Raw genomic sequence first — 24,960 nt, forward strand, 5'->3', positions numbered from 1 at the left:
CTTGGAAGAAGGCAGCCGGCGGAGGGGCTTCCCAAGCAGGGACTTCCCAGCTGCACGGATGAGGAGTCTGTCAATCCCTGGGACTTCTACATTCTTCCTATTTTCCTTCTCCATTCCTCTGGATCCCATTCTTATTCCGCCTCTTTTGGGAGACAGAAAGAAAGACCCGCCGGAGGGTGTCAAAAGAACTCTTATCAGAAGAACATCACGGCTTCATTCTCTCCTTGAATCTGTCTGATTGAGAAAGGAAGGAAATCAAGAAGGAAGGAAGGAAGGAAGGAAGGAAGGAAGGAAGGAAGGAAGGAAGGAAGGAAGGAAGGAAGGAAGGAAGGAGGAAGGAAGGAAGGAAGGAAGGAAGGAAGGAAGGAAGGAAGGAAGGAAGGAAGGAAGGAAGGAAAGCAAGAAGGAAGAAAGGAAATCAAGAAGGAAGGAAGGGAGGGAGGAAGGAAGGAAGGAGAGCAAGACGACGGGAAAGCAAGAAGGAAGGAAGGAAGAGGACTTCTCCTTGCCTCCCTCCAGCCCTTCTTCATGATGTCCCCCCTGCTGCGCCCCTTGCTGCTGCTCCTGCTGGTGGACGTGGGGTCCCTGGGCCTGTCCCAGCTGTGGCCCCTGCCCTTCCTGTGGGGCCCACTGCCCTCCCTGTGGGGCCTGGCCCTTCTGCGGGGTCTGGTGCTGATCCTGGGGGCACTCTTCCTTCGGCCAGGCCTGCCCCCCAGCTTGGTCTCCACCCTGCTGCCCTCGGCTGCCCTCCTGGCCCTGCTGCCCCCCTGCTGCGCCACCTTGCAGTCCTTCTTCCCTTCCGGGGCTCTTTCCTGGGGCAGAGCGGACACCCTGGCCCTGCACTATATGGCCGTGGGGGCCGTGGCCCTCCTCTGGCACCACCTGAATGGAGCACCACAGAATGGAGGAGACCAGGAGAAGAAGATGGGGGCCCCCTCGGCCTCCCTGGGGCGCCTGGTGGGCAGCATGAGGCCAGAGGCACTGCGGTTTGTGGCCATCGCTGGGCTCCTGGTGGCCTCCTCCCTGGGTGAGTAGAGAGATTTGGGACATCAACAGTGGGGAATGGGTGCATCTTGAAAGCACTTTACCATGGCTCCATTGTGGTGGAATCATGGGATGATCTTTGATCTTCTCTGGCAAAGACGTTGGTGGTTCACCAAACTACAAGGTCATTGCATTGAGATATAGAATCATAGAATAGTAGAGTTGGAAGAGACCTCACAGGCCATCCAGTCCAACCCCCTGCCAAGAAGCAGGAAATCGCATTCAAAGCACCCCCGACAGATGGCCATCCAGCCTCTGCTTAAAAGCCTCCAAAGAAGGAGCCTCCACCACAGCCCGGGGGAGAGAGTTCCACTTCTGAACAGCTCTCACAGTGAGGAAGTTCTTCCTGATGTTCAGGTGGAATCTCCTTTCCTGTAGCTTGAAGCCATTGTTCCGTGTCCTAGTCTGCAGGGCAGCAGAAAACAAGATTGCTCCCTCCTCCCTAGGACTTCCCCTCACATATTTGTACATGGCTATCATGTCTCCTCTCAGCCTTCTCTTCTGCAGGATAAACATGCCCAGTTCTTTAAGCCGCTCCTCATAGGGCTTGTTCTCCAGACCTTTGATCATTTTAGTCGCTCTCCTCTGGACGCTTTCCAGCTTGTCAACATCTCCCTTCAACTGTGGTGCCCAGAATTGAGCACAGTATTCCAGGTGTGGTCTGACCAAGGCAGAATAGAGGGGGAACATGACTTCCCTGGATCTAGATATGTCAGCTAAAAACGTTGACAGTGCCTGTTTGGTCATCTTGACCCATCTCCCTCAGCCTCCCACCTGGGAAGCAGGTCTACCTTGATGAGGCATAGTTGGCTGGGTATAGATGATGGTGATGGTCATTTATTTATGTGACTCCAGTGCAGTACATTGATGCTTTACCTGTGAAAGAAGAATAGGACAGCTCCCTGCTGATTTGCAATCTAATTAAGACAGAAAAGAGAAAGAGGATGGCAGTGTGGGAAGGATAAAGTCCAGCAGATACTGCTCCTCTCCCTCCAGGGTCAGGGCATAGCAGTTGGGATGCAGGAAGGGCTTTCATCTGCTTCTAGGCCTAGGTATGTTGGAGCTGTACCTGTTTCTTCTCTCCTTCCAAGGCTAACGCAGTAAGAGTTGGGATGCAGAGTAGGTTTTTGTTTGTGTTTGGTCCCAAGTGTGATGGAGCTGTACCTAGCCCTACTTCCCTCCCTTCAAGGACAGGACAATGGGATGCAGGGCCTTCTGCTTCTGGGCCTAGGCACAGCTGCACCACACCCCAGACCCTTTGGAAGCATGTCTGTCTACCTTGACACCTGAAAAAGGCACCAGGTACTGGAGGAGCAAAAGAGAAAAATAAGGGAACCCTCAGCCTGTTTTGTAGCCATCACTAGTCTCCTGGTGGCATCTTCCATGGATGAGTGATTGGGTTGGAATTAGGGTATATCTATACTGCAAAACCAGTGCAATTTGATAGCACATTAACTCCCCTGCCTTAACATGATGGAATAATGGAATCTATAGTTGTACAAGATCTCTAGCCTTTTCTGTCAGAGGCCTGGTGCCTCATCAAACTGCAACTCCATACCATTGAGCTACAGTCCTAGGATGCCAGGAACTGCCTTTTTTGTTGTATATCTTCAAGCCATTTCCAACTTATGGTGATCCTATCATAGAGTTTCATTGTCAGGATTTGTTTAAGGGTGGGACTTCATCTGAGGCTTGCCCAAGGTCACTCAGTGGGTTCAAGTTTAATTCACACAGATATGCATGCATTCATGCTGTGGGCCCTTGGTATCTAGCTGGGTTTGGTTCCAGGACCACCCTTGGATACCTAAATCCATAGATGCCCAAATCCCTTGAGTTACAATGGTGTAGTAAAATATCAAACAACTCAAACCAATGCTGAAGAAAACCTAGTAAAGGTAAAGATTTCCCCTGACATTAAGTCCAGTCATGTCTGACTCTGGGGGTTGGTGCTCATCTCCATTTCTAAGCCCAAGAGCTGGTGTTGTCCGTAGACACCTCCAAGGTCATGTGGCCATTGGCATGACTGCATGGAGCGCCGTTACCTTCCCGCTGGAGCGGTACCTATTGATCTACTCACATTGGCATGTTTTCGAACTGCTAGGTTGGCAGGAGCTGGAGCTAACAGCGGCTGCTCACACCGCTCCCGGGGTTTGAACCTGGGACCTTTCGGTCTGCAAGAAAGCCTAAAGATCTGTAAAATGGTGGGAGAGTACTGCAGGAAATATAATCATTTGGTGCCTTGCAAAATCAAGGTTTGCTTTTTGGATTAAAAAAATAGTTTTGGTCATATCTGTAGATTTGGTCACAAAGGGCCAACTGTTCCGTCCCCCAGGACGATGGTTTGCCTTACCTATTGGTCGTTTGTTTGTTTTCCCTCCTTTACATTTTGTTTGAGCCTCTGGCTGCAAAGGCCTAGGAAAGGTGGCTTGGAATCTGCAAGAGCTGGCTGCAGTTTGCTTTGCAGTGATTGGTCAAAGAGTGCAACATCTTAGGACCGCCCTTTTTACCAGGGTCTAGTCTCCATTTTGGAGCTTCATTCTGGCTATAGTCTTCCAACGTGCTGGAGCTGTGCAAGGCTAACTGGGACAAATCATCCTCAAAACCAGGCCAATCTAAGCCTATCCAAATTAGATAAGTATTGAATTATATTGATCTGGAATAAGAAATCTAGTTAGAGGAGCAGAGTTATTCCATCGCTTCTAGAACTAATCTTTGCTGTAAAGATAGGGAAGGAAAGAGTTTCTCCTTCTAATATAGGCAGCGTGATTAGGGTATAGTGGTTTTATAATCACTTTTGCCTTCTGGAACCAGGGATAATTCTGTGACTAAAACCTATAGAAATTTGTTTCATTTTCTGCAACTTTAAGATCTGTGCCAGGTTTACAACCTTGTATGAATAAACATCCTTTTTTGAAGTTATCCAGACTCAGTCGTTCAATATCTATAGGACAGCTTATAGGGATTTGCAGTTCGCCCGGATAAAGGACAGCACGTTTCAGTTTTATAGCTTTTTATTGTCCGGCGGACGGCACAGTTTTGAGGACGATCAGCGGTTTTTCCGCTTCAGCTAGCTTGCACGGCCATAGAGACTTTGATTTTGTGGTCTGTTGCAGTGAAAGCTTGCTGCCAGGCCGAAAGGCAAGTGAGAGAGTGGGGCTCCATTTCTTCAGCCTCTGCAGTATCCTGCTTTTCAGCTTGCGTGTGTGCGCGTAGCCCTGCGGCTGTTTCTGCAATTGCACGGCTGTGCAAAACCCAGCAATCTACCCCGAGCTCCTTCGGTGGCAGGCATCGAGCCGCGGAGCTCCAGCAGTAGGTCCTGGGCTTACACGGAGGTGGTGAGTCCAGAAGCGCTCGGCCGGGACGGTCGCCTGGCGGTGGTGACCTGCCTCATTGTCCTGCGGTGGTGACCTGCCTCATCGTCCTGCGGTGGTGACCTGCCTCATCGTCCTGCGGTGGTGACCTGCCTCATCGTCCTGCGGTGGTGACCTGCCTCATCGTCCTGCGGTGGTGACCTGCCTCATCGTCCTGCGGTGGTGACCTGCCTCATCGTCCTGCGGTGGTGACCTGCCTCATCGTCCTGCGGTGGTGACCTGCTTCATCGACCTGCGGTGGTGACCTCCCTTCACAGCGGGGAGGAGGCGTCTCTTCTCTCCTCCTTTCCAAAGCCAGCCTCGGTGCTCCTTCGGCGGCAGGCCTCGAGCCGCAGAGCACGAGGTGCTTGAAAATTTGGCGAAGTCGCCATTTTGGCAGTTTACGTCACTCGGGCAAGGGAGGTATCAAGTGGCAAGTTGCTGTCAGTTGACATTTTGCAGCTTGCCTACCAAAGTCTGGCGCCAAAGGTCACAATCTTTGTAAAGTATAGTTACTTAGTGATATATATTGCTATGGTTAAGTGTTGTGCATTGTATTATATATTGCATTTGCTTTTTTTGTAAATTTACTTGCTGGTATGTTGTATTTGCCTTTGTTGTAAATTTACTTGCTATTAAGAATACATAATGTCTATGCAATTTCAAGATGATACAGATGGTATACCTCCTTCTGAGGCTGAAAGTAGGAATGAAAGGCCCCAAAGGATAAAGCACCCTTCAGCCAAGATGCTAGCCCATCTAATAGATGAAAAGGAGCTCCTCCATGTGAGGTTAGGTTCGGCATGGGAGCGAATTGTAACATTAATGGACAGAATTGAGAGCTTGGGTATTACAAGGGTGCCATCCATATTACAGACAGACCTTGAAGAGACCTTCGGTATTTGGAGGGGTTTGGTGTCTAAGATAGTCCAGGTCCTCGAGCGCATTAACGCCAAGGATTCAGAGTTAGAAATAGTGAGTGTCTTAGCTGACACTAATGAGAAAGAAAATAAGGTGAGGGCAATTCTAGATGCCTTGGAATTTAGTTCTCCACCTGTTAATCTAAGGTCTGAGCCAAAAGGAAATCAGTCTTCCTTATGCAGCCATGAGACCAATCTTTTAAAATCACCTGCTGTGGCACTTAGTCTTAAGTCCAACCGCTCTAGCCAGGTATCTAAACTAAGGGAGTGTGCATCATTTAAACATAGCCACTCTAGCAAGTCTTCTGCTGCTGGGAGTGCCATCTCTTCCCTAGCTGCCTTGCACATTAAGGAGGCTGCACGTCTGGAGCTAAAGAGCAAGGTAGCGGGGGCGGAGGCTGATGCTAAGGCAGCTGATCTCACCCTTCCCTTTAAAGAAGAAGAGCAACGACTGCAAATGGAACAGGCCCAAAGACAAAGCGAAATGCAAATGGAACAGGCCCAAAGACAAAGCGAAATGCAAATAGAACAGGCCCGTAGACAAAGCGAAATGCAAATAGAACAGGCTCGTATAGAGATGCTTAGAATAAAGATGGATGCCGCAGCCAAAAGGGTAAGGGCTGAGACTTTGGCCAAGGCCCTAATTGAGCCACTCACAGAAGAAAATGTAAGTCAGTTGCCGAAGCAGGACCCTTCTTCCAAGGTGCTTGTGCATCTTAATAGCTTAAACAGCCAGTTTTCGGATGAGGAACAGGAAGACTTCTCTCCTTACCCAGAGCAGGGCCCCAAAGTCACTTTTGAGTTTCCTGCAGAGCAGAGCGTCATAGCGGGGAGCTCACCCTTGCCCGAGCTACCTGTGCCTCCTGCTAAATCCCTAGGTCAGTCAATCAGGGCCTCAAGGCCAAGTGCTAGTTGGCCCTTACAGACAGCTGCACAGGGAACCATCGATTCGTCAGTGGTCGATGTCATCCCTCCAAGAGGCCAAAGGTTGATGCAAGGTGCACGGTGGGAGTCCACTCCACAACAGCAAACTCCTCAATTGTTCCCTTCGACGCCAGAGTCCCAGCTTGTCTCCATCATCAGAAGCCCCAGAAGAGATCTTAAGGACAAGGGTGTCGAAAAGTTTTCGGACAAGCCTGAGGAATTTCTTCTCTGGAAGGCCACCTTCCAGAGAGCAATCAGAGACTTAAAGTTATTGCCTGAGGAAGAACTGACTCTTCTGGCTGCATGGTTGGGCCCAGCCTCATCCTCACAAGTTAAGAAGATCTACGCAGCCCACGTAGCCGATCCCGACAAAGCCCTGGAAAAGGCCTGGGCCAGGTTGCAGCAGAGGTATGGGGCCAGCACAGAGATTGAAGCATCTCTTATGGACAAGCTCCAAAGGTTCCCAGCTTTGAAACTCAAAGACTTCAAACTCTTGTGGGACCTCAGCGATCTCCTTACGGAATTAGAGTCGGCCAAGGAGAATCCAGAACTGCCCGGTTTGAAGTGCCTCGATCAGCACCTGTCCCAGAGGCAGATCTTGACCAAGCTGCCCTTCACTTTGCAAGAACGCTGGGGACAGGAGGTCTTCAACTACAAGGAGGCCCACTCCCAGGCATACCCTCCATTTTCTCATTTGGTCCAGTTCATCACCAGGGCAGCCAGAGAAAGGAATGATCCACAGACGGGCCTCCCCACCTTATACCAAGGGACCCAGCCAGAGAAGGCACCTGAAGTGGACAAGAAACCACCTAGAGAGGCCAATAGACCTGTCAGCGTAAAGGCAGTCGAAACTCAACACAAGACTGACGAACCCAGGTCGGAGGTAAAGGAGTTGCTTTGCCCTATTCACCAAAAGCCTCACAGCTTGGCCAACTGCAGGGAGTTTAGTAGAAAGACATACAAAGAAAGGCAACAGCTAGTTCAAAAGCAGGGAATCTGCTTTAGATGCTGTGGAGCAACTCCACACTTTGCATCCAACTGCAAAGAAAACATCAAGTGTGAGAAATGCAACAGCCTCAAGCATTGCACCGCAATGCACAACTCCAATATCATCTCCCACCCCAAAGAGAACGCTTCACCAAAAGAAAAGTCAGCAGTCGAAGACACCGACAAGCCAGCCGCACCAGAGATGCAGGTGGAAGTTTCAGCAGTCGCCTGTACAGAGCTGTGTTCTGACTCGCACCAGTACAGAGTTTGTCATCCTATCTGCCTAGCGGATGTATATCCAGCCAAGAGCCCTTGGCTTAGAAAGAGACTCTATGTGGCCCTGGATTCACAGAGCGACGCCTCCCTGGCTACTCCAGAGTTCTTCCGCATGTTTGACCTTAAAACCAAGATGGTCGACTACACTATGACTACGTGTGCAGGAAAAAAGAAGTTGTAGGGTCGCATAGCATCTGGCTTTGTTGTCTCCTCTTGCGACCAGAAGAGACAGTTCAAGTTGCCAGACCTGATTGAGTGTTCCTCCATCCCTCGGAACAAAAAACAAATTGTAACTAGAGAAGTTGTGGAGGCTCATCCACATTTGCGACGGTTAAAGAATGCTATACCAGCCTTTCGGCCAGATGTGGACATTGCCCTTTTGCTTGGCTCGGACTGCCCGAGCTTGTTCTGTGTGAACGACCAAGTTAAAGGACCTCCAGGTGCACCTATCGCACAACAATTGCCATTAGGCTGGACAGTCATAGGCCCAGTGTGCATAAACAAGATGCACCCACCATCGTCGTTGGACTCCAATCAAGCACAGGTGCTTAAAGGTGGACGTCCTACACTTGTGCGCAGTTGCCTAAGTCATATCTCGGTCTACTGCCAAGCAATAACTCCAGAGTATTCCTCCATCTTCAAAGTCTCTGAGAGAGACGAAGCCACAGCGCTCTCGAAAGATGAGCAAAGGTTTTCGGACATTATGAATGCTCAAGTCTCACGAAGTGCAGAGGTGAAAGCCTGCAAATCAACCACAGAAATCAAGATGGGCCAAAGATCTTGCCTGGAACCACACCGTTTTGAACGTTTTTCGGAGTGGCACAGTCTTCTTAGAGCAGTTGCTAGGCTTATACATCGCTTAGTCTGCAAAGATAGTCAGCCTTTGCAAGTTCAGGACATGTTGAAGGCTAAGGGAGTAATATTCAGGTCAGTTCAGAGGCATGAGTTTAGTCTAGAAATAGCCAGGTTAGAACAAGGGCTTGACACCCCCAGCCGGAGTTTCTTGCGTGAGTTAAACCCATTTCTAGACAAGGAGGGCATTTTAAGAGTGGGAGGGAGGTTAGCTAAGGCTAAACTCAAAGTGTGTACAAAGAACCCCATCATTGTACCCCCCAATAGCCATATTGCTTTGTTGTTGGTTCGTCACTACCATGAGAAAATCCATCATCAAGGTAGAACTCTGACTGAGGCGACCCTTAGAAATGAAGGCCTGTGGGTGGTAAATGCTAAAAGTTTGGTCAGCAGTGTTATTTTTAAGTGTGTCAAATGTCGGCGACTCAGAGTCAGCTGATGGCTGAGTTACCTCAGGACAGGACTTTGACAGACCCCCCCTTTTCCCATGTGGGAATCGATGTGTTTGGTCCTTGGGAGGTTGTCACTAGGAAAACCAGGGGTGGTGTTGTAAATAACAAAAGATGTGCGGTTTTGTTTACTTGTTTGTCAGTACGAGCTGTCCATATAGAGGTTGCAGAGGGAATGGACACTTCATCATTCATAAATGCATTGAAAAGGTTCATAGCCCTCAGAGGGCCAATTAAGTTAATTTGGTCGGACTGTGGCACCAATTTTGCATGTGCAGACCTTAGCCAACCACTTCTGGAAGAGGTGGAAGGCCGAATACTTAAGCCAGCTTCCAACCAGAAGACTCTGGCAAACCCAAAGGACAATGCCAAGGTGGGAAACCTTGTGTTGCCAAAGGACAAAGACTTGCCCCGCTATGCCTGGCCTATGGGCATTATACTAAAGACCTTTCCTTGCCCTGACGGTAAGGTTAGAAAAGTTCAAGTAAAGACTCATAGTAAGGACAAAATGTCTGTCCTGGACAGACCAATTAGTGACCTCGTGTTGCTTATTGGAGATGTTTAAAGTTTTATACTGTTGTATTGTTGTGTATACAAAGGTGTTTGTATGTTTTTGATTGGTAAATTCCCACATCCTGGGAATTTAGCGGGGAGTGTTCCGTCCCCCAGGACGATGGTTTGCCTTACCTATTGGTCGTTTGTTTGTTTTCCCTCCTTTACATTTTGTTTGAGCCTCTGGCTGCAAAGGCCTAGGAAAGGTGGCTTGGAATCTGCAAGAGCTGGCTGCAGTTTGCTTTGCAGTGATTGGTCAAAGAGTGCAACATCTTAGGACCGCCCTTTTTACCAGGGTCTAGTCTCCATTTTGGAGCTTCATTCTGGCTATAGTCTTCCAACGTGCTGGAGCTGTGCAAGGCTAACTGGGACAAATCATCCTCAAAACCAGGCCAATCTAAGCCTATCCAAATTAGATAAGTATTGAATTATATTGATCTGGAATAAGAAATCTAGTTAGAGGAGCAGAGTTATTCCATCGCTTCTAGAACTAATCTTTGCTGTAAAGATAGGGAAGGAAAGAGTTTCTCCTTCTAATATAGGCAGCGTGATTAGGGTATAGTGGTTTTATAATCACTTTTGCCTTCTGGAACCAGGGATAATTCTGTGACTAAAACCTATAGAAATTTGTTTCATTTTCTGCAACTTTAAGATCTGTGCCAGGTTTACAACCTTGTATGAATAAACATCCTTTTTTGAAGTTATCCAGACTCAGTCGTTCAATATCTATAGGACAGCTTATAGGGATTTGCAGTTCGCCCGGATAAAGGACAGCACGTTTCAGTTTTATAGCTTTTTATTGTCCGGCGGACGGCACACCAACTGTATAATATATATAATTAATCAAGTATGAATGGATTTTATTTGTTTCACTCTTGCTTGATTAATTCTATATCAATTAATTTAATTCTATATAATGGATGTTTATTATAAATAAATATAATTAATTTTGTAAAAAGTTTGTCTCCCTCCATACGCTGCCTTGTAGTCCTTGTCCAACCCAAAAAGGGTCTCAAGCTCCATTTTCCTATTTACCTGCTCCCTCCCTGCAAAGCACCCAGGGGTCCTGAGACCTTTTTCATTGTGCCTTGTAGGGGAGATGGCCATCCCATATTACACGGGACGAGTGACCGACTGGATCGTGACCGAGGCTGGGACTCCTGCCTTCCAGAAGGCCCTCTGGATGATGACTGTCTTCACGGTGGGCAGGTATGGAGCAAGGCAGGGGACATGGGAGGATTTGAGGGAGGCCTGGATTCATATTTTGCAGGGGAAGGGGGTAATTGGGGTGCCGGTGGTCGGAGACCCACTCCCTTTCCCGTTACGCCCCCAGTGCCGTGATGGAGTTTGTCTGTGACTACCTCTACAAAACCACCATGAACCGGTTCCACACCCGACTCCAGAGCACCGTCTTCGCCTCCATCCTGCGCCAGGAGATAGGCTTCTTCCGGGCCAGTCGGACAGGTGAGGCTTCTGATTTGTGCCCCCCCCCCCCATTTTAAACTCATATCTTTCCTCTGCCACACACCTCACACAAAGGACTGTAGGAAATGCATTATGTATTCCTTTTACTTTTGAGTGGCAACATAGTGTAGTTATATTTTGTTTGGGCTACATGTTCATGGCGCTCACTATAACCTGCATGTCAGTGGAGGGAGGGCCATTGGTATCTTCTGCTCAGTGGCAACTACAACTGTTTGTGGAGGCGGGACTCTGTGTAAGTGGACACCTCCTCCACATACACATGTACACATGTTTCACTTTTATTATGTGTATAGATATAGATGGGCCCCTGGTAGTGGTGCAGTGTGTTAAAGCACTGAGCTGCTGAACTTGCAGACCGAAAGGTCCCAGGTTCAAATCCCGGGAGTGGAATGAGCGCCCACTGTTAGCCCAAGCTCCTGCCAGCCTAGCAGTTCGAAAACATGCAAATGTGAGTAGATCAATAGATACCGCTCCAGCGGGAAGGTAACGGTATTCCATGCAGTCATGACAGCCACATGACCTTGAAGGTGTCTACGGACAACGCCGGCTCTTCGGCTTAGAAATGGAGATGAGCACCAACCCCCAGAGTCAGACACGACTGGACTTAATGTCAGGGGAAAACCTTTATAGATATAGATATGACAGCTTTGCATATCATTCTAGGCCCGGTGTGTAGTAAGATTGGCAGGGAAAGAAGAAATTTGATGATAGAAATATATATGTCCACATGCATGCAGCTGCTGTGGCCGTGTGACATTTAAAAATCTGATGCAATGAACCTATGAACAAGCCAGAAATGTTGTTTTGTACTGAAATGACTTCTGGGAGTGGGAACTGTATGCCTTTCAAAAGAAATTCGGTTTCAGAAAAAAACGGGTGCATGGTGTCAAACTGGAACATAGCACTGCATACTGGAGTTGGGATATGGGCCTCATGTGGATGTTCTCCAAAGAATCACTCCAAAACGACACATGCTTCAATGGAGCCCATGGGGCAAAGTCAAATTATGAAAGAAATGTTATAGTGGAGAGCCATGAATTTCAAAAAAAAGTTCTGTGATCTTTTTTCTTGCCTTATAACTTTTCAAAGATTCATCTTGGGTATTCCTTTTAATAGGTTTGGAGCAATTTTGCTGTTTTTTTAAGACATAATGTAAGAAGCAAGTTGTGAAGTCTTGGCTCTGCCCTTTCCTCTCCTTTGCTTTAGTTCCCTCAGTTTAGGTTTTCCCAATAGTGTAGATACCTCCATTTGTATTAGTTTTTGGGTGTAGCATGAAATCCTCCCAGAGGCCAGCCTTAGTTGGTTTAGTCCATCTGCCCGTTCAAAGTTCTCTTGAATCATAGTTCTCTTGCTAGATTCCCCTTTTTCTGCAGTAGAGCTATAGAGACTACAGGCCTGGTTTTATCTGGAAATTCTAGGCCTAGCAATCCAAAACAGGCATCTTTAGCACTAAACACTGCATTCAGCAACATTATTATACCACCAGCCCCAGAGACAACGGAAGCCTATTTCCAGTTTAGGCTTCACAAAGAAAGAAGTCTAAGACAGCCCCTGGGCTCCAGCTTGTGAGCCATTGCTTTACTCCAGAGACAGAGGACTTTCAAAGACTCCAGAGAGATGACTGAAATCAGAAAATCTTCTTTTGTAATGTACTGTTTTAAGCTATCTTTCAATAGACCTGAGTGGAGTTAATCCTTTATTCATCTTGCTTTCAGTAAACTCATTTTATTTATCATTTCACCTTGCCTGAAGTGCCTTTTTATGTTAAGGGTCTTGATCTTAATGGTATGCAGATAGCCCCCGAGTAAAGCCAGACACTATAGTTTTCCTAAAGACTCGGGCATGCCATCACACAAGTAAAATGGCATGCCAGGAATGCATTTGGAACATGTTTTGCAAAGAAAGGGCAGTGAATAACATTTGCTAGTCACTTTTTTTTTTTTTAAGTAACAACTAATGGCTGAAAAGTATTTTTCAAACAAAAAACAATTGCATGAGGGGAAGTAAGGTGAGTGGAATGCATAGAAAGCATCTCAAAGGGGTTGTAGGAGATTTAGAGAAGATTGCTCAAGAAGGTGAGCATTTGTGGAGGAAATTGAGAAGGAGCAGCTGGAATGAATAATGTGATGACCCTCGATATGAAGAGGCAACAAGGCAGGGAGGGAGGAAAAATATGTCACTCTCTCCTGATCTTAACTCTGCCATAGCTTGACCCTTCTTTCCCTGCCCACAGGAGACATCACTTCCCGAGTGACATCTGACACAGACGCCATGAGTGAGGCCCTGAACCATGACTTGAGCCTGCTGATGTGGTATCTGATGCGGGGGGTCTTCCTCTACGGCATGATGCTCTGGCTCTCAGTGCCCTTGGCTCTCTTTGCCACCGTGGCCTTGCCTTTCATCTTCCTGGTGCCAAAGCTCACGGGGAAATTTTACCAGGTACCCAGGCAGAACCATGCGCATTGTGTTAGGCTTCAATTACAGGGGTCATTCAGATTCAACATGCTGAATTTGTATACAGCAGAACAAATACCATATCTGCAGTGGATTCATTCTTAGAGTTTGCATGGATACATGATTGATAATAGGAAACCCTATTGAAATGAAGGACTTCTCTCACAATAACACCATAAAGTTGTACTGAGGGAACATATCAGATGTGGATATTCACTCTTCAGATACAGGGTTTGTGCAGCACTTATTTATAGTTCTGTGATTCCACTTTTTACTTATCATCACAACATTCTATGGTGTCCTGAAATTTGCAGTTTGGTGAGGCATGGTGCTCTAACCTAACCTCCAAATTCCAGAATTACATAGGACATTTGCTGCTAACTCACTCAGCTGTTCCTCGTAGAGCTTGGTTTCCAGACCATTGATCATTTTGGTCGCCCTTCTCTGGACACATGATAGCTTGTTAATATCCTTCTTGAATTGTGGTGCCCAGAACTGAGCAGTATATTTCACTTGGAAATATGAACAAAGAAGGATTCTGGTCAAGAGAGTAATATTGGGGGGGGGGGGGGGGGTTCTGTTTATACTTTTATTGAAGTTTTCATGGAGGGTTTTTCACCTGTATTGTTTTTACATCTATTGTAAACTGGCTTGAGTCTCATTATTTGGAGAAAGTCAGGATTTTGAGGAGATGATGGTAATTATGATGGAGATGATGATATCAGGAATGAGAATATTGTTTAGATATTGTCTTGTCAAAGGCTTTCATGGCCGGAATCATGGGTTGCTGTGAGGTTTTTTTTGGGCTGTATAGCAATGTTCCAGTAGTATTCTCTCCTAATGTTTCACTTGCAAGTTGAGTGCTTAGATATTGTTGACCAAGTTCTGATCCACTGAATCTTTCCTTCCAGAATCTGGCACAGGAAGTCCAGGAATCCCTTGCCAAGGCCAATGAGGTGGCTGTGGAGAACTTCGAGGCCATCTTGACTGTCCGCAGCTTTGCGAATGAAGGTGGTGCGGCTCGAAGCTATGAGGAGAAACTCCAGGAGACCTACAAACTCAGTGAGAAGGAGGCTGTGGCCTATGCGGTCAACATGTGGACCAGCACCGTACGTTCTGGGTCCTCAGGGAGAGGGATGTCCTTCTCCACACAAGAGTGTTGTGACGTTATCTGGGGTCCCAGGAGAAGGATTTGAGGCTAAACCCCACTTTTCCTCCTTGCAGCTCTTAGGACTGGCTCTCAAAGTTGGCATCTTGTATTATGGAGGCCGTCTTGTCACATTGGGGCAAGTGAGCAGTGGCGCTCTTGTTACCTTTCTCCTGTATGAGATGCAGTTCTCCACAGCGGTGAAGGTAAGCCAATCACTGAGATAACAGAATGAATGGTTCCCCATTTTGGTATGGGAGGGACAACATCTCATCCTATAAGTCTTAAATATTTTGGAGTAAACATTTCTCCAAATCATCTGATTCATTCATTGACAATTATGGTAAAATGTAGAATGAGATTGGGCTGAAATAGTCCGTAGGAATTCAGTAATTATGATCAATGTTCTTCTGAAGATATTTTTCATTTCCATTTAAACAATGGCAGATTTAAGATACTGCAAAAAAGGGAATTATGTTGGTTCAATCTGAAAATTATGCTTACTTTTAAAATATTTATTATGGTGCCTTAATTACCTTTGGGGAGATCTTAGAACTATGAAGTTTTTACTTTCATTAAACAAACTTCTAAACTCCACCTTATGTATACTATAGCTATTTTCTCCCCACTCATACATTCCTCTTTATCTGCAGCAAATATTTCATTCTTCACATAATATTGATGTCATTCCTCCTAGGTTCTCCTCCGTATTTATCCCAGTGTGCAGAAGGCGATCGGCTCCTCAGAAAAGGTTTTCGAATACATCGACCGGATGCCCAAGATCAGCCCCTCGGGCACCTTGGCGCCCCAAGATTTAAAGGGACACATGGTGCTAAAGGATGTGTCTTTCTCCTATCCTGATCGGGACAATTCCCTTGTCTTGAAGGTAATGTGGGGCATGACAAATGAGACCTTTGAGGCAGTTTGGAAGTGGCTGGGGAAAAAAACTTCACTGTAAAAATGTTGTTCAAAAAATAAGGCAGTGGGGGCTTTCAAGGTGTCCTGATAAAGTGCAAGAAAAGGGGGGTTAGGGGCTGCATGTGACCTTTGAGCCTGTCGCTTGATAGGTTCGTGATTTATAGTTTCCCAATCATGCCCTCTCTGAAAATGCTGCACGTTGGAAAAACAAATGTTCCAGAGACAAGCGAAAACACAGCAGAGTTCTATCAGCAGAGTATAACTGCAACATCTGACCTTCTTAGCACACTGTTGAATAAATTCACAATTTTAATCCAGAATATCAGGAAGCTCTAATATTGACACATTACACTATTTACAGCTGTACACAGATTAAGGTCGCCTGATCCACATTCAAATAATTGGCAGATACAGAAATATACTCACAACAAGTTCACACAGCAAGAAATGCAGACAAGGAACACAGACAAGAGAGAGTGTTTTCTCTCTTCTTTTATACCCACCTACTGACTTGTCATCAATAAGAGACAAATAAATGATGCAACCCCTTGTCATAAATGTCACCTGATAACAGTTCACCCATTTCTGCCTGCCCCTTAGATATTTCATCATTACCCACTTAGTCATTACACAGGTGAGTTATCACATGTCCATTAGAACTGTATTTTACACATAGACTCACTGCTGAGGCATTTCTATCTAACAGAGCCCCACTCTGACAACCTGTTTAATACAGGTCCTCACCCAGCAGAATGAATGGCTCCATTTTTGGTGTGAGGTGGACAGAATGGGTCTGTCTGAGTTGTAAAATCCTCCAGGGAGGGCTTTTTCTCAGGCCACATACACACTGCCATATAAAATCCAACTTATCTGCTTTGAACTGGATTATATGGCAGTGTAGACCCATACAATCCAGTTCAAAGTACATATGTGGATTATCTGCTTTGATAATCTGAATGATATGGCAGTGTAGAACCACTCTCAGTCCGACCACCTTCATAGTTATGGTAGGTGGGAATGTGCAGGGTGCCTTTGTGGTAGTTGACCCCAGGCTGTGAGATCGAAGCCACCTACCTCCCTTTACCTTTGACCAGTAGGTAAAGACCTTTGAATTAGCATTTAGGGACTAAGTCATTATATGGCAAGACCTTTCATTAGGATGATGCACTTTTTTCAGCATTGTCATATTTGTAAATGATTTTTAAAATATTAATACCATTTGTTTTAATGTGGTAGATTATTGTTTTGATATGATGCATTATTAATTAATGTACCTTGTTTTGGTTCATTGTGGGTAATTTGAGTTCCATTCAGAAGAAATATATGATAAATATAAAATAAAATATGAAATAATTGAATTAAATTGAAACGAGTGAAAATTACAAAGAGCAGTCTTCTAGATATTCTTGAACTGAATTAAATTTAAACGAGTGAAATATTACAAAGAGCACTCTTCTAGGTATTCTTGAACTGAAAGTTTGAATTTGACAGTGTCTCAAGCTCTGCATGGTTCCTATCCCACCTGAAATGGTACTGAATTTGCCTGGTGAAATTGGGAAGCTTTCTCCCATACTTACGTCCTCCTTCTTCTCAGGGGGTGTCCCTGGAGCTGCATCCTGGTAAGGTGACTGCCCTGGTGGGCCCCTCGGGATCTGGGAAGAGCACCATTGTGGCCCTCCTGGAACGGTTCTATGAGCCCCAAAAGGGCCAAGTGTTGCTGGACAGCAGAAACTTGCAGGAATACGAGCATCATTTCCTGCATCAAAAGGTAAGGTCTGTGAATACACAGGATAGTTATTAATCCCATGCTAAGGTCTTGGGAATTCTTTTTTTTAAGTTCAGACTAAGACCTGATTTGAAGGCACCACCTGTCGCACCTCAGACTAAGTTCACCTTGCTATAGATACCCAGTCAGACACACAGATAGTCTTTTGAAGTTTTTATTAAGCAAAGCAAAATGTAAATCAAGCAAGCAATCAAAAGGTAATTCAAAATTGTAGTGAAAGAGTCTATAAGTCCAAGAGATTCACAAGGTTCATAAATGTCTATTAATCCAAAAGGACTAAGTCCATAGGTTCAAAGAGCATAGCAGGAACAATAATCCATAAGGCAAAGAATTAGTCCATAGAGTCCAAAGCACAAGATCCAAGAATCCAAGATAATCCTCAAGGCGAGGAATTAGTCCATAGAGTCCAAGAACAAGGTTTCAGAATCCACAATAAACCACAAGGCATAGAGTCCAAAGAACAAGGCCCAAAGATCCAAGAACGCTGGTTAGGTAGAACTTCCTCACAGATGAAGCGATGAAATTGCACTGACAAAGAATAGTCTGTGAAAGCATGCTTTAATAACAACTTAGGAATGCATTCCTCTTCCCACAGCTAGATTCATGTTTGCGCGCCAAACGCTCACTTCTACGGACCTGGGAACCCATCCAAGTCAAACGGCCTTCTCTAGATAACTCCTCGTTATCTTGCACCTGGTCAGAAGCTAAACCGTCATCCTCATTATTTTCCAAGGCTGAAGTCTCGCCCTCAATATTTCTCATGTCAGCTTGACCGTTATCTGTTTCTCCTGGAATCAGCAGCTCATCCTGCAACTGCATGTCTGAGCTAACCTCTGCCTCAGACTGCTGATCTTGAATCCCAAATCCAGAATTCCCAAAAACTCCTCCATCTTCATCCAGAATCTGGCCAGCCTGTGGCTGGGATACAACACCACCATAGAGTTCTGGAGTAGGAAGGGGACTCATCCAGTCCATCCCCTGCTCAATGCAGGTTTTCCAGTTACAGCACCCTCAGCAGGTGTCATAAATACCCTTTATGCATTAAAAAGGTTCTTTTATTTTGTTCACAGTGAGACAGAGTATATTACAAAACAACACAGAGAAAGAAAGTAGACACACAGACTACATATAGCTACATTGGGTACACAAACAAAGAAGATTATACATTTCACTCAGCATTCACACACACATAAACATTCACTCCTACACACATACATTACCATCTCTTCTTCCTTCTCCTGGAAAAGAGACCTGAATGTTGGCCAGATGGCTTTTCATCAAATCTGTCATTCTGCGAATACAACATCTCTCTCTATCCCTTGGAGAAGAGCGTGTGGTGGTCAGATCCTTCCTGTCTGCCATAATTTTGGATTGTAATAAGGTCTCTTAAAAAGCAATTTCTTGCTGATGTTGTTTCAGATTGTTGTAAATGACTGACAAGTTGTTTTGCCCAGCTAAAATATGCTGACTCCATCAGTTCTGGACAGATGTTGACTGATAATTGGTTTTCCTTCTTAAGGAGCATTGTGTTTGCTTCCTTAACTTAAAAGAGTCATTGTCTCGAGTAATGTAAACATGTTGTTTTCCACCAAGAGTTAATTGTTGTCTCTAGTCATCAATGTCAGCAATTCTCATCAGCTACTTCTAATTACAATTCAGCAGTTCACATCCTTTTGTAGTTTTCCAGGCCTCAATCTTAGGATGGCATCTTTAGCATCTATAGGCCCCATAGAATCTCATAGAATTTCATTCAAACCACACATCTTTCATTCATCACAAAGGTGGCTGTCGCCTCTTTCTGAAGATGTACAGAAAGAGACCTGATCACCTCACCAGGTTATTGATTCCATTGAGAAATAGTTCTTATCGTCAAGATGTTCCTTCTAAAGTTCAGTCTAAATCAACCTTCCTGTAGCATCAAAACTTTAGACCTAGTCCTACCTTCCTTTGCTTGAAAGCTATTGGCATGCTTCTATTAACACAAGCATAGCTTTCACATTAACATATTATTTACCATGCTGACATGGAAGCCCATCATCAATTCCTATTTTGTATCTTTTAGCTTGCTCCTTTCTCCTCTCAGTCTACAATTACTCTACTTTAAGATTCACTTCTCATGTCCATACTCATGCTTGGGCTTTTCCTGGTAATCTTCAATATTCTTTTCCCAGGTGGTGCTTGTGAGCCAGAGGCCAGTACTTTTTGCCCGGTCATTACACAAGAACATTGCTTATGGTTTGGGAGAGCGAAGCCGAGAGGAAGTGTCACAGGCAGCCCGGCAAGTGGGAGTCCACCGGTTCGTTGCTCGACTGAGCCACGGATACAACACAGGTAGGGGTCATTGTCCTCTCTCCTTCCCTTCCTATGATCCAACCAGTTTCCATCTTATAGCCTGTTCAGGTGGTTGAAGAGGATATTTCGGATCAAGTTCCACAGAGGCTTTGTTGGTCATTGGGAACTGAGAGTGGAAAGGGATTGGAGGAGATTTTGGGAGCCCACTTTTCTCTTCCCCTTCATGTCTTGCTTTTCCCTACCTGTAGAACAAATTGGACTAGGGGAAAAGGCCTACATTCTATTGTCTCATCTGCCTGATTGAGGATGGGATGCTTAAGGTGTTGCCAAGTGACTGTGGTATGTCGGATTGGATGAAAGCTATGCCATGAACTAGGAATTTATCACTCCCAAAAATGTCCATAAATTAAGAATTTCTGGTCAAAAGCAATACATTGAATTGCAACATAAGAACCAGAATCGTGTTACTTAAGTGCATGTAGCTTTGGGTAACATGACTCACTAGAAAATATGATAATTCTTGGTAAGATAAAAAGCAGTAAGAAGAGGAAAATTGCATGCAAGGTGGATGGACTCAATGAGGTAAGCAACAACTCTGAATCTCCAAGACTTGAGCAGGACTATTGATGACAAGGTGACTTGGATGCTTCTCATTCATGGAGTCACCATAAGTCAAAGATGACTTGATGGCAGCTAACAACAGCACCAGACTAGTTGACATGCACATATCTTCCAGCCCTTTATGCCCCATCCAAAAAAATTATTCGTAACTGCTGTCAAGTCCCAGACATCAGGATTATTGTTGTTGCTGTTCACCAGCAGGGACATAGAGGAAGAAAGGAGACTCAGAGCACAAAGAAATGGCTGGTCTCAAATGCAAGGGAAAGAGAAATAGAGTGCATTCCATGTTTTCTTTCACTTCATGGCAAAGTCCAGTTGCTTCTTCCTCCTTATTTCATCTCCAGTGTTTTTTCCCTGGCCAGGCCTGTAAATAGCCATGGTGGTGTCCTCTTTTACCCAAGAGCTTACTAGCTTCTAACATGGACATGATGTGAGCAAAGTGTTATATTCCACTTGCATGATCCAGAATCTCAACCATGGATGCTCTTGGTTGGATGCAACAAGAGAATGGATTTGAAGGGAGTGAGTCTGAAAAGCATCTTCATTTGCCTTCTTTTTTTCAGATGCTGGGCAAACAGGTGGCCAGATCTCTGGGGGTCAGAGACAGGGGGTTGCTCTCGCCCGAGCCTTGATCCGAGACCCCAGAGTATTGATCCTGGATGATGCCACCAGTGCCCTGGATACGGAGAGTCAGCGGGAGGTGAGTTGGGTGTGGGAGCATTGGCAAAGAGGAGGAGTGGGTTGAGCGGGCCCTGGACCATTACCTCTTCCCCCCTTACTTATTTCTTGGGTGAACAATATGCTCCCCAATAATTTGAAAACCCTGCTGAGAAGAAGAATGGAGCAGCAGGAGTTTTCCCTAGTATCCTCCCAGGAGTTGAATAACTCAGAATGCCCTCTGAAAATCATTATATTCAGAAATATGTACTTATGTTTTTGTCTGTGTGTAAAGTGTATATTTTCTGTTCAGAAAACAGAGCATGATGCATGGTTTCAGAGGATGCAATACGAGTGGTTCTTACTTCTCCTTCCAGGTGGAGAGGGAGATCTACGAAGGGGAGGCTCGTGGTAGGCGCTCCGTGCTGCTCATCTCTCACCGGCTGCACAGCGTGGAACGTGCGGATCTCATCCTGGTCCTGGAGGAGGGGCAGATCCGGGAGAAGGGGACCCACCAGGAACTCATGGAGAGGAAGGGGGCCTATTGGCAGCTAGTGCAGAGGCAGCAGAATGGGGCCGAAGGGGGAGGAAACAACGGCTCCCACCAAGTGGGCAATGGGCCTCTCTGAGGGTAGAAATAACAGCTAGGCATCTTGTCCCAGGCTCCAGAATCTCACCTCTTCAAAGGAGATTTAATTTTTGGACCACCACTCCCAGTATTCCCCTGTCAGAAGGGCCACAGGGATTCTGGGAGCTACAGATTTTCTTTATTTAAACAATCCAAAGAAACTTGAAGCTTCAACGTTTACTTACAAGTCAGCTGGCCCCTGAATGAGGATTTTTTGCTTTGAGGTCCCTCCCTTTGTTTGCAAAATGCCTCCCACTTACTGGGGTGATAAGGGTTAGATATCTCCCCCTGTTGTGATTCCATACCTTTGCTACTCCATCCGCAGACACTGTGTGTCTGTTTGATATTGGATGAAGACTGTTCTAATAAGCCAGGCTTTGTGGTATCCCTTTTTGTAAGACTGAATTATTTAAAGTTTTGTAAATTGCTTTGAATAGTTAAGCCCTTTCAAAAGCAGCATATTCATCTTTTTTAGTGTGCCCAAATACTCTAGGCAATAGCTCCTGGACTTTGTGAAAACATAGATTCCAAATCAAAGGCCCCACACTCTGTTGATCTACAAGAATTTAAAAAAACACACAGATAGAAGGGAACTTTGTTATGAAGGTAAAAGTAAAGGTAAATATTTCCCCCTGACATTAAGTCTAGTTGTGTCCAACACTGGGGGTTGGTGCTCATCTCCATTTCTAAGCCGAAGAACTTGTGTTGTCCATAGACACCTCCAAGGTCATGCGGCCAGCATGACTGCATGGAGTGCTGTTACCTTTCCACCAAAACATTAGGAAAAGGGGAAAACAGACAGGTAGATGGACACAAACAAGGAGGCTGCAGCACCCCTGAATTTGCAAGATCTTGAAATTGGTGGGGTCTCTTATTTGTAGATGTTGTAGGTTGAAGCCAACTTGTCTGTAAATAACAACCCACAACTGCAGAAAACTATGCAAGCTTACAAGATCCCAGTACCTTAGAACTGCCAGCTACGGATTCCAGCGTTTCTCTGTGCTACAAATCCTTCATGTGCCTGGGTCAGTTTCCTTGTCTACTTTGGGATATTTTTGTCTGTTCTGGAGCCCATTCACACTTCAGAACTAAAGCCATTATAATTCCACTTTAACCCCCATGATTCCACTTGGTATCCTAATTTTGGTAAGGCTGTTTGGAGACTCCCAATACCTTCCCGAACTGCAAACTTCTAGATGTTGTAGGGTAGATCCAGCGCAGTTCAAGGGATTCAAAGTGTGATAACAGAGTACTGTATTCTGGAAGCACTCCTGTATTTTGTCCTGTATTGTGTATTTCAGTGAAATGTGTGAAAACAAGTGTGGGCAGGCAAAGAATGGGGAATATGGGCGAGTGTTTCAAAAGACATGTATTTCAGTAGAGCTGGTGTACACACATATCTGTCTACCTATCTGCCTGTCTACACACACACACACACACACCATCCTAAGGTCCCAGGTGACTTCAAGGCATGTGTACACAGGCACTTCAGGTCACCTGTCAATTTGTGGCTCTCTAAAAAAAAATTTTAAAGGCAAACCTTATTTTTTCACATGGGACCTTAGGAACACCTAAAAAGGCTTAGCATTCTCCATAGATATTTTCTGCATATGAAAGAAAAATATTATGTGTACTGTGTTTATGTGTGTTGTGGACAGATATAAAGGTAGCTATTTTCTTGTATGTGAATAAATTTAAATATTTTTATAGATGTTGTCTCCTTTGTGGGCTTATTTATGTCCTTGTTTCCCTTTTAGAGCAATGGAATTGTGTCCCTTTGTTATGAATAACTCTTGATAACTTTAAAGCATAGGTTCTTTTTATTGCAATTTCAGTGTGAGAGGTATATCAGAACGTTTACAGAACAGCATTTAGACAAACAGACATACAGATTCTATGGAACTACATTGGATTCACAAACAGCCTACAGTTACATTGACTAAGAAACAAACAAAGCGGGGGAGAGTTACATTTTTACTCAGTATTCACACACATGTACATGCTTTCCTGCTCATGCATCCAAATATTACAATATCCTTTCTCCCTCCTTGGAGAAGCATCTGCTTAGGCCAGGCCCTGCTTCCTCTGCAGCCTGCCAACACATAGTTCCAAAATGGCAAAACTTCAAAGCCTCAAAATGCATCCTTTCCCCCCAAGAACAATGCCAAGGATCAAACCCCTGTTTCCATACAGCAGAACTGACTCCCTGCAACATGTATCATGACTTCAAAACGCAGTCCTTCCTCTTCCCATGACAAAAGGAGGCCCAGTGACCAAACTGCTTCCCTGCAAATCTGCCACTTTCCCATATACCATCTCCACTGAGCATGGTGGGTGAACAGTGTCGATGTCCATCACACTTTCTGGATCGTCATAAGGTCACTTATATAGCAATATTTTTCTGATGTTGTCCCAAAGTTGTAATGATAGATGTCTTCCATCCTGGCTCCATCTCAGTTTCCTGGACCAGATGTTGATTCTTCTTGATTAGCGTTGGCCTTGTGTTGACTTCCTTCTTAACAGTTGTAAACATTTCCTTAACTTGATGTAAACATTTATCTTATCACTGTCCCAGTTCTTATCACACTTTACCAGGCAGGTCAACTATTTCAGGTCTCATTAGCAACTTTTAATTACAGTTCAGCAAGCAGGTAGGACACAAACAGGCAGGTCATTGTAGGCCTTAGTCTACAGACTGGTGTCCTCAAAATTATTAGCTCTCATTCATTCATTCATTCATTCATTTCATACAGTTCCATACAAATCATATATTCATATTTCATGACATTATATATTTCATGACATCTTGTATGCCAGTTTAAATTAGGACTGAGGTCAAGATCCTGGGCCACTTGGCATGGTGCAAATAGCTGCCAGCAAATAGCTGGTCTGCTTCCTCTACACAGAATAGAAACATAGCACAACTGATCAATATTGGAGGCCACTGGGAGAGGTCATCTGGAGTTTTGGGTGTACCACCATCAATGTGCAGATGACACCCAACTCTATCACACCTTTTTACTTCAATCGGAGAAGGCTATCTTGATTTTAAACCAGTTGTCCGTTATAGGAATGGACTGGATAGGGGCAGACTTGCTGAAAATCCAGACAGGACAGATGTGCTTCTGGTCAGTCATATGGCAAATAAGGGAATAGGGATTCTGTATGCACTAATTTAGAGCTATTCCTGGATTCAGCTTTCAGATTGGTCCAGGTTTTTCAGGTGACCAGACATGGCTTTGCACATTTAAAACTTGTATACCAACTGCACCAAATGTTGGAGCTGGCCATGGTAGCACTTGCGTTAGATCCTGTTTCAACTCCTGCAGTTTTACATGGGGCTCATTTGAAGAGTGTTTGGAAATTTCAACTAATTGAATGAGATAGTTTGAATATTGATTAGGGCAAGTTACAAGAATCACACTGCACACCATTAAAACAGCTCCACTAGTTGCCAGTTTGTAATTCTGATTATGACCTATGAATCCCTACATGGCTCAGGTCCAAGCTATCAGGCAAACCACATCTCCTAATATTAGCCTATCTTGATCCTGAAATCATCAGGAGAGGCTGCTTTCATCATCCCATCACCTTTAGAAGCATGGGAGATAACAGTAG

The 24,960-nt window shown here is 45.1% G+C and overlaps 1 protein-coding gene across 1 annotated transcript; it reads left to right on the top strand.

The window, feature by feature from the left end:
* Positions 1–340: 340 nt before the first annotated feature.
* Positions 341–23,053, top strand: LOC100554917 (antigen peptide transporter 1). Its single transcript, XM_062969435.1, has 11 exons — positions 341–1,027; positions 10,449–10,563; positions 10,688–10,818; positions 13,073–13,278; positions 14,205–14,402; positions 14,518–14,646; positions 15,138–15,326; positions 16,953–17,126; positions 19,316–19,475; positions 20,621–20,757; positions 21,092–23,053. The coding sequence occupies exons 1-11, from the start codon at positions 529–531 to the stop codon at positions 21,341–21,343; spliced, it is 2,190 nt and encodes a 729-aa protein (XP_062825505.1). The 5' UTR covers positions 341–528; the 3' UTR covers positions 21,344–23,053.
* Positions 23,054–24,960: the final 1,907 nt, after the last annotated feature.

Source organism: Anolis carolinensis, chromosome 2 (assembly GCF_035594765.1).
Source record: "Anolis carolinensis isolate JA03-04 chromosome 2, rAnoCar3.1.pri, whole genome shotgun sequence".
Lineage (NCBI taxonomy): Eukaryota > Metazoa > Chordata > Lepidosauria > Squamata > Dactyloidae > Anolis > Anolis carolinensis.

Bases quoted from the DNA above. Each gene is read 5' to 3' on its own strand.
- LOC100554917 (XM_062969435.1), top strand. From the start codon at position 529: ATGATGTCCCCCCTGCTGCGCCCCTTGCTGCTGCTCCTGCTGGTGGAC. The intron at 14,403-14,517 runs GTACGTTCTGGG...TCCTCCTTGCAG, and splicing joins TCAACATGTGGACCAGCACC to CTCTTAGGACTGGCTCTCAA. The intron at 19,476-20,620 runs GTAGGGGTCATT...TCTTTTTTTCAG, and splicing joins GAGCCACGGATACAACACAG to ATGCTGGGCAAACAGGTGGC.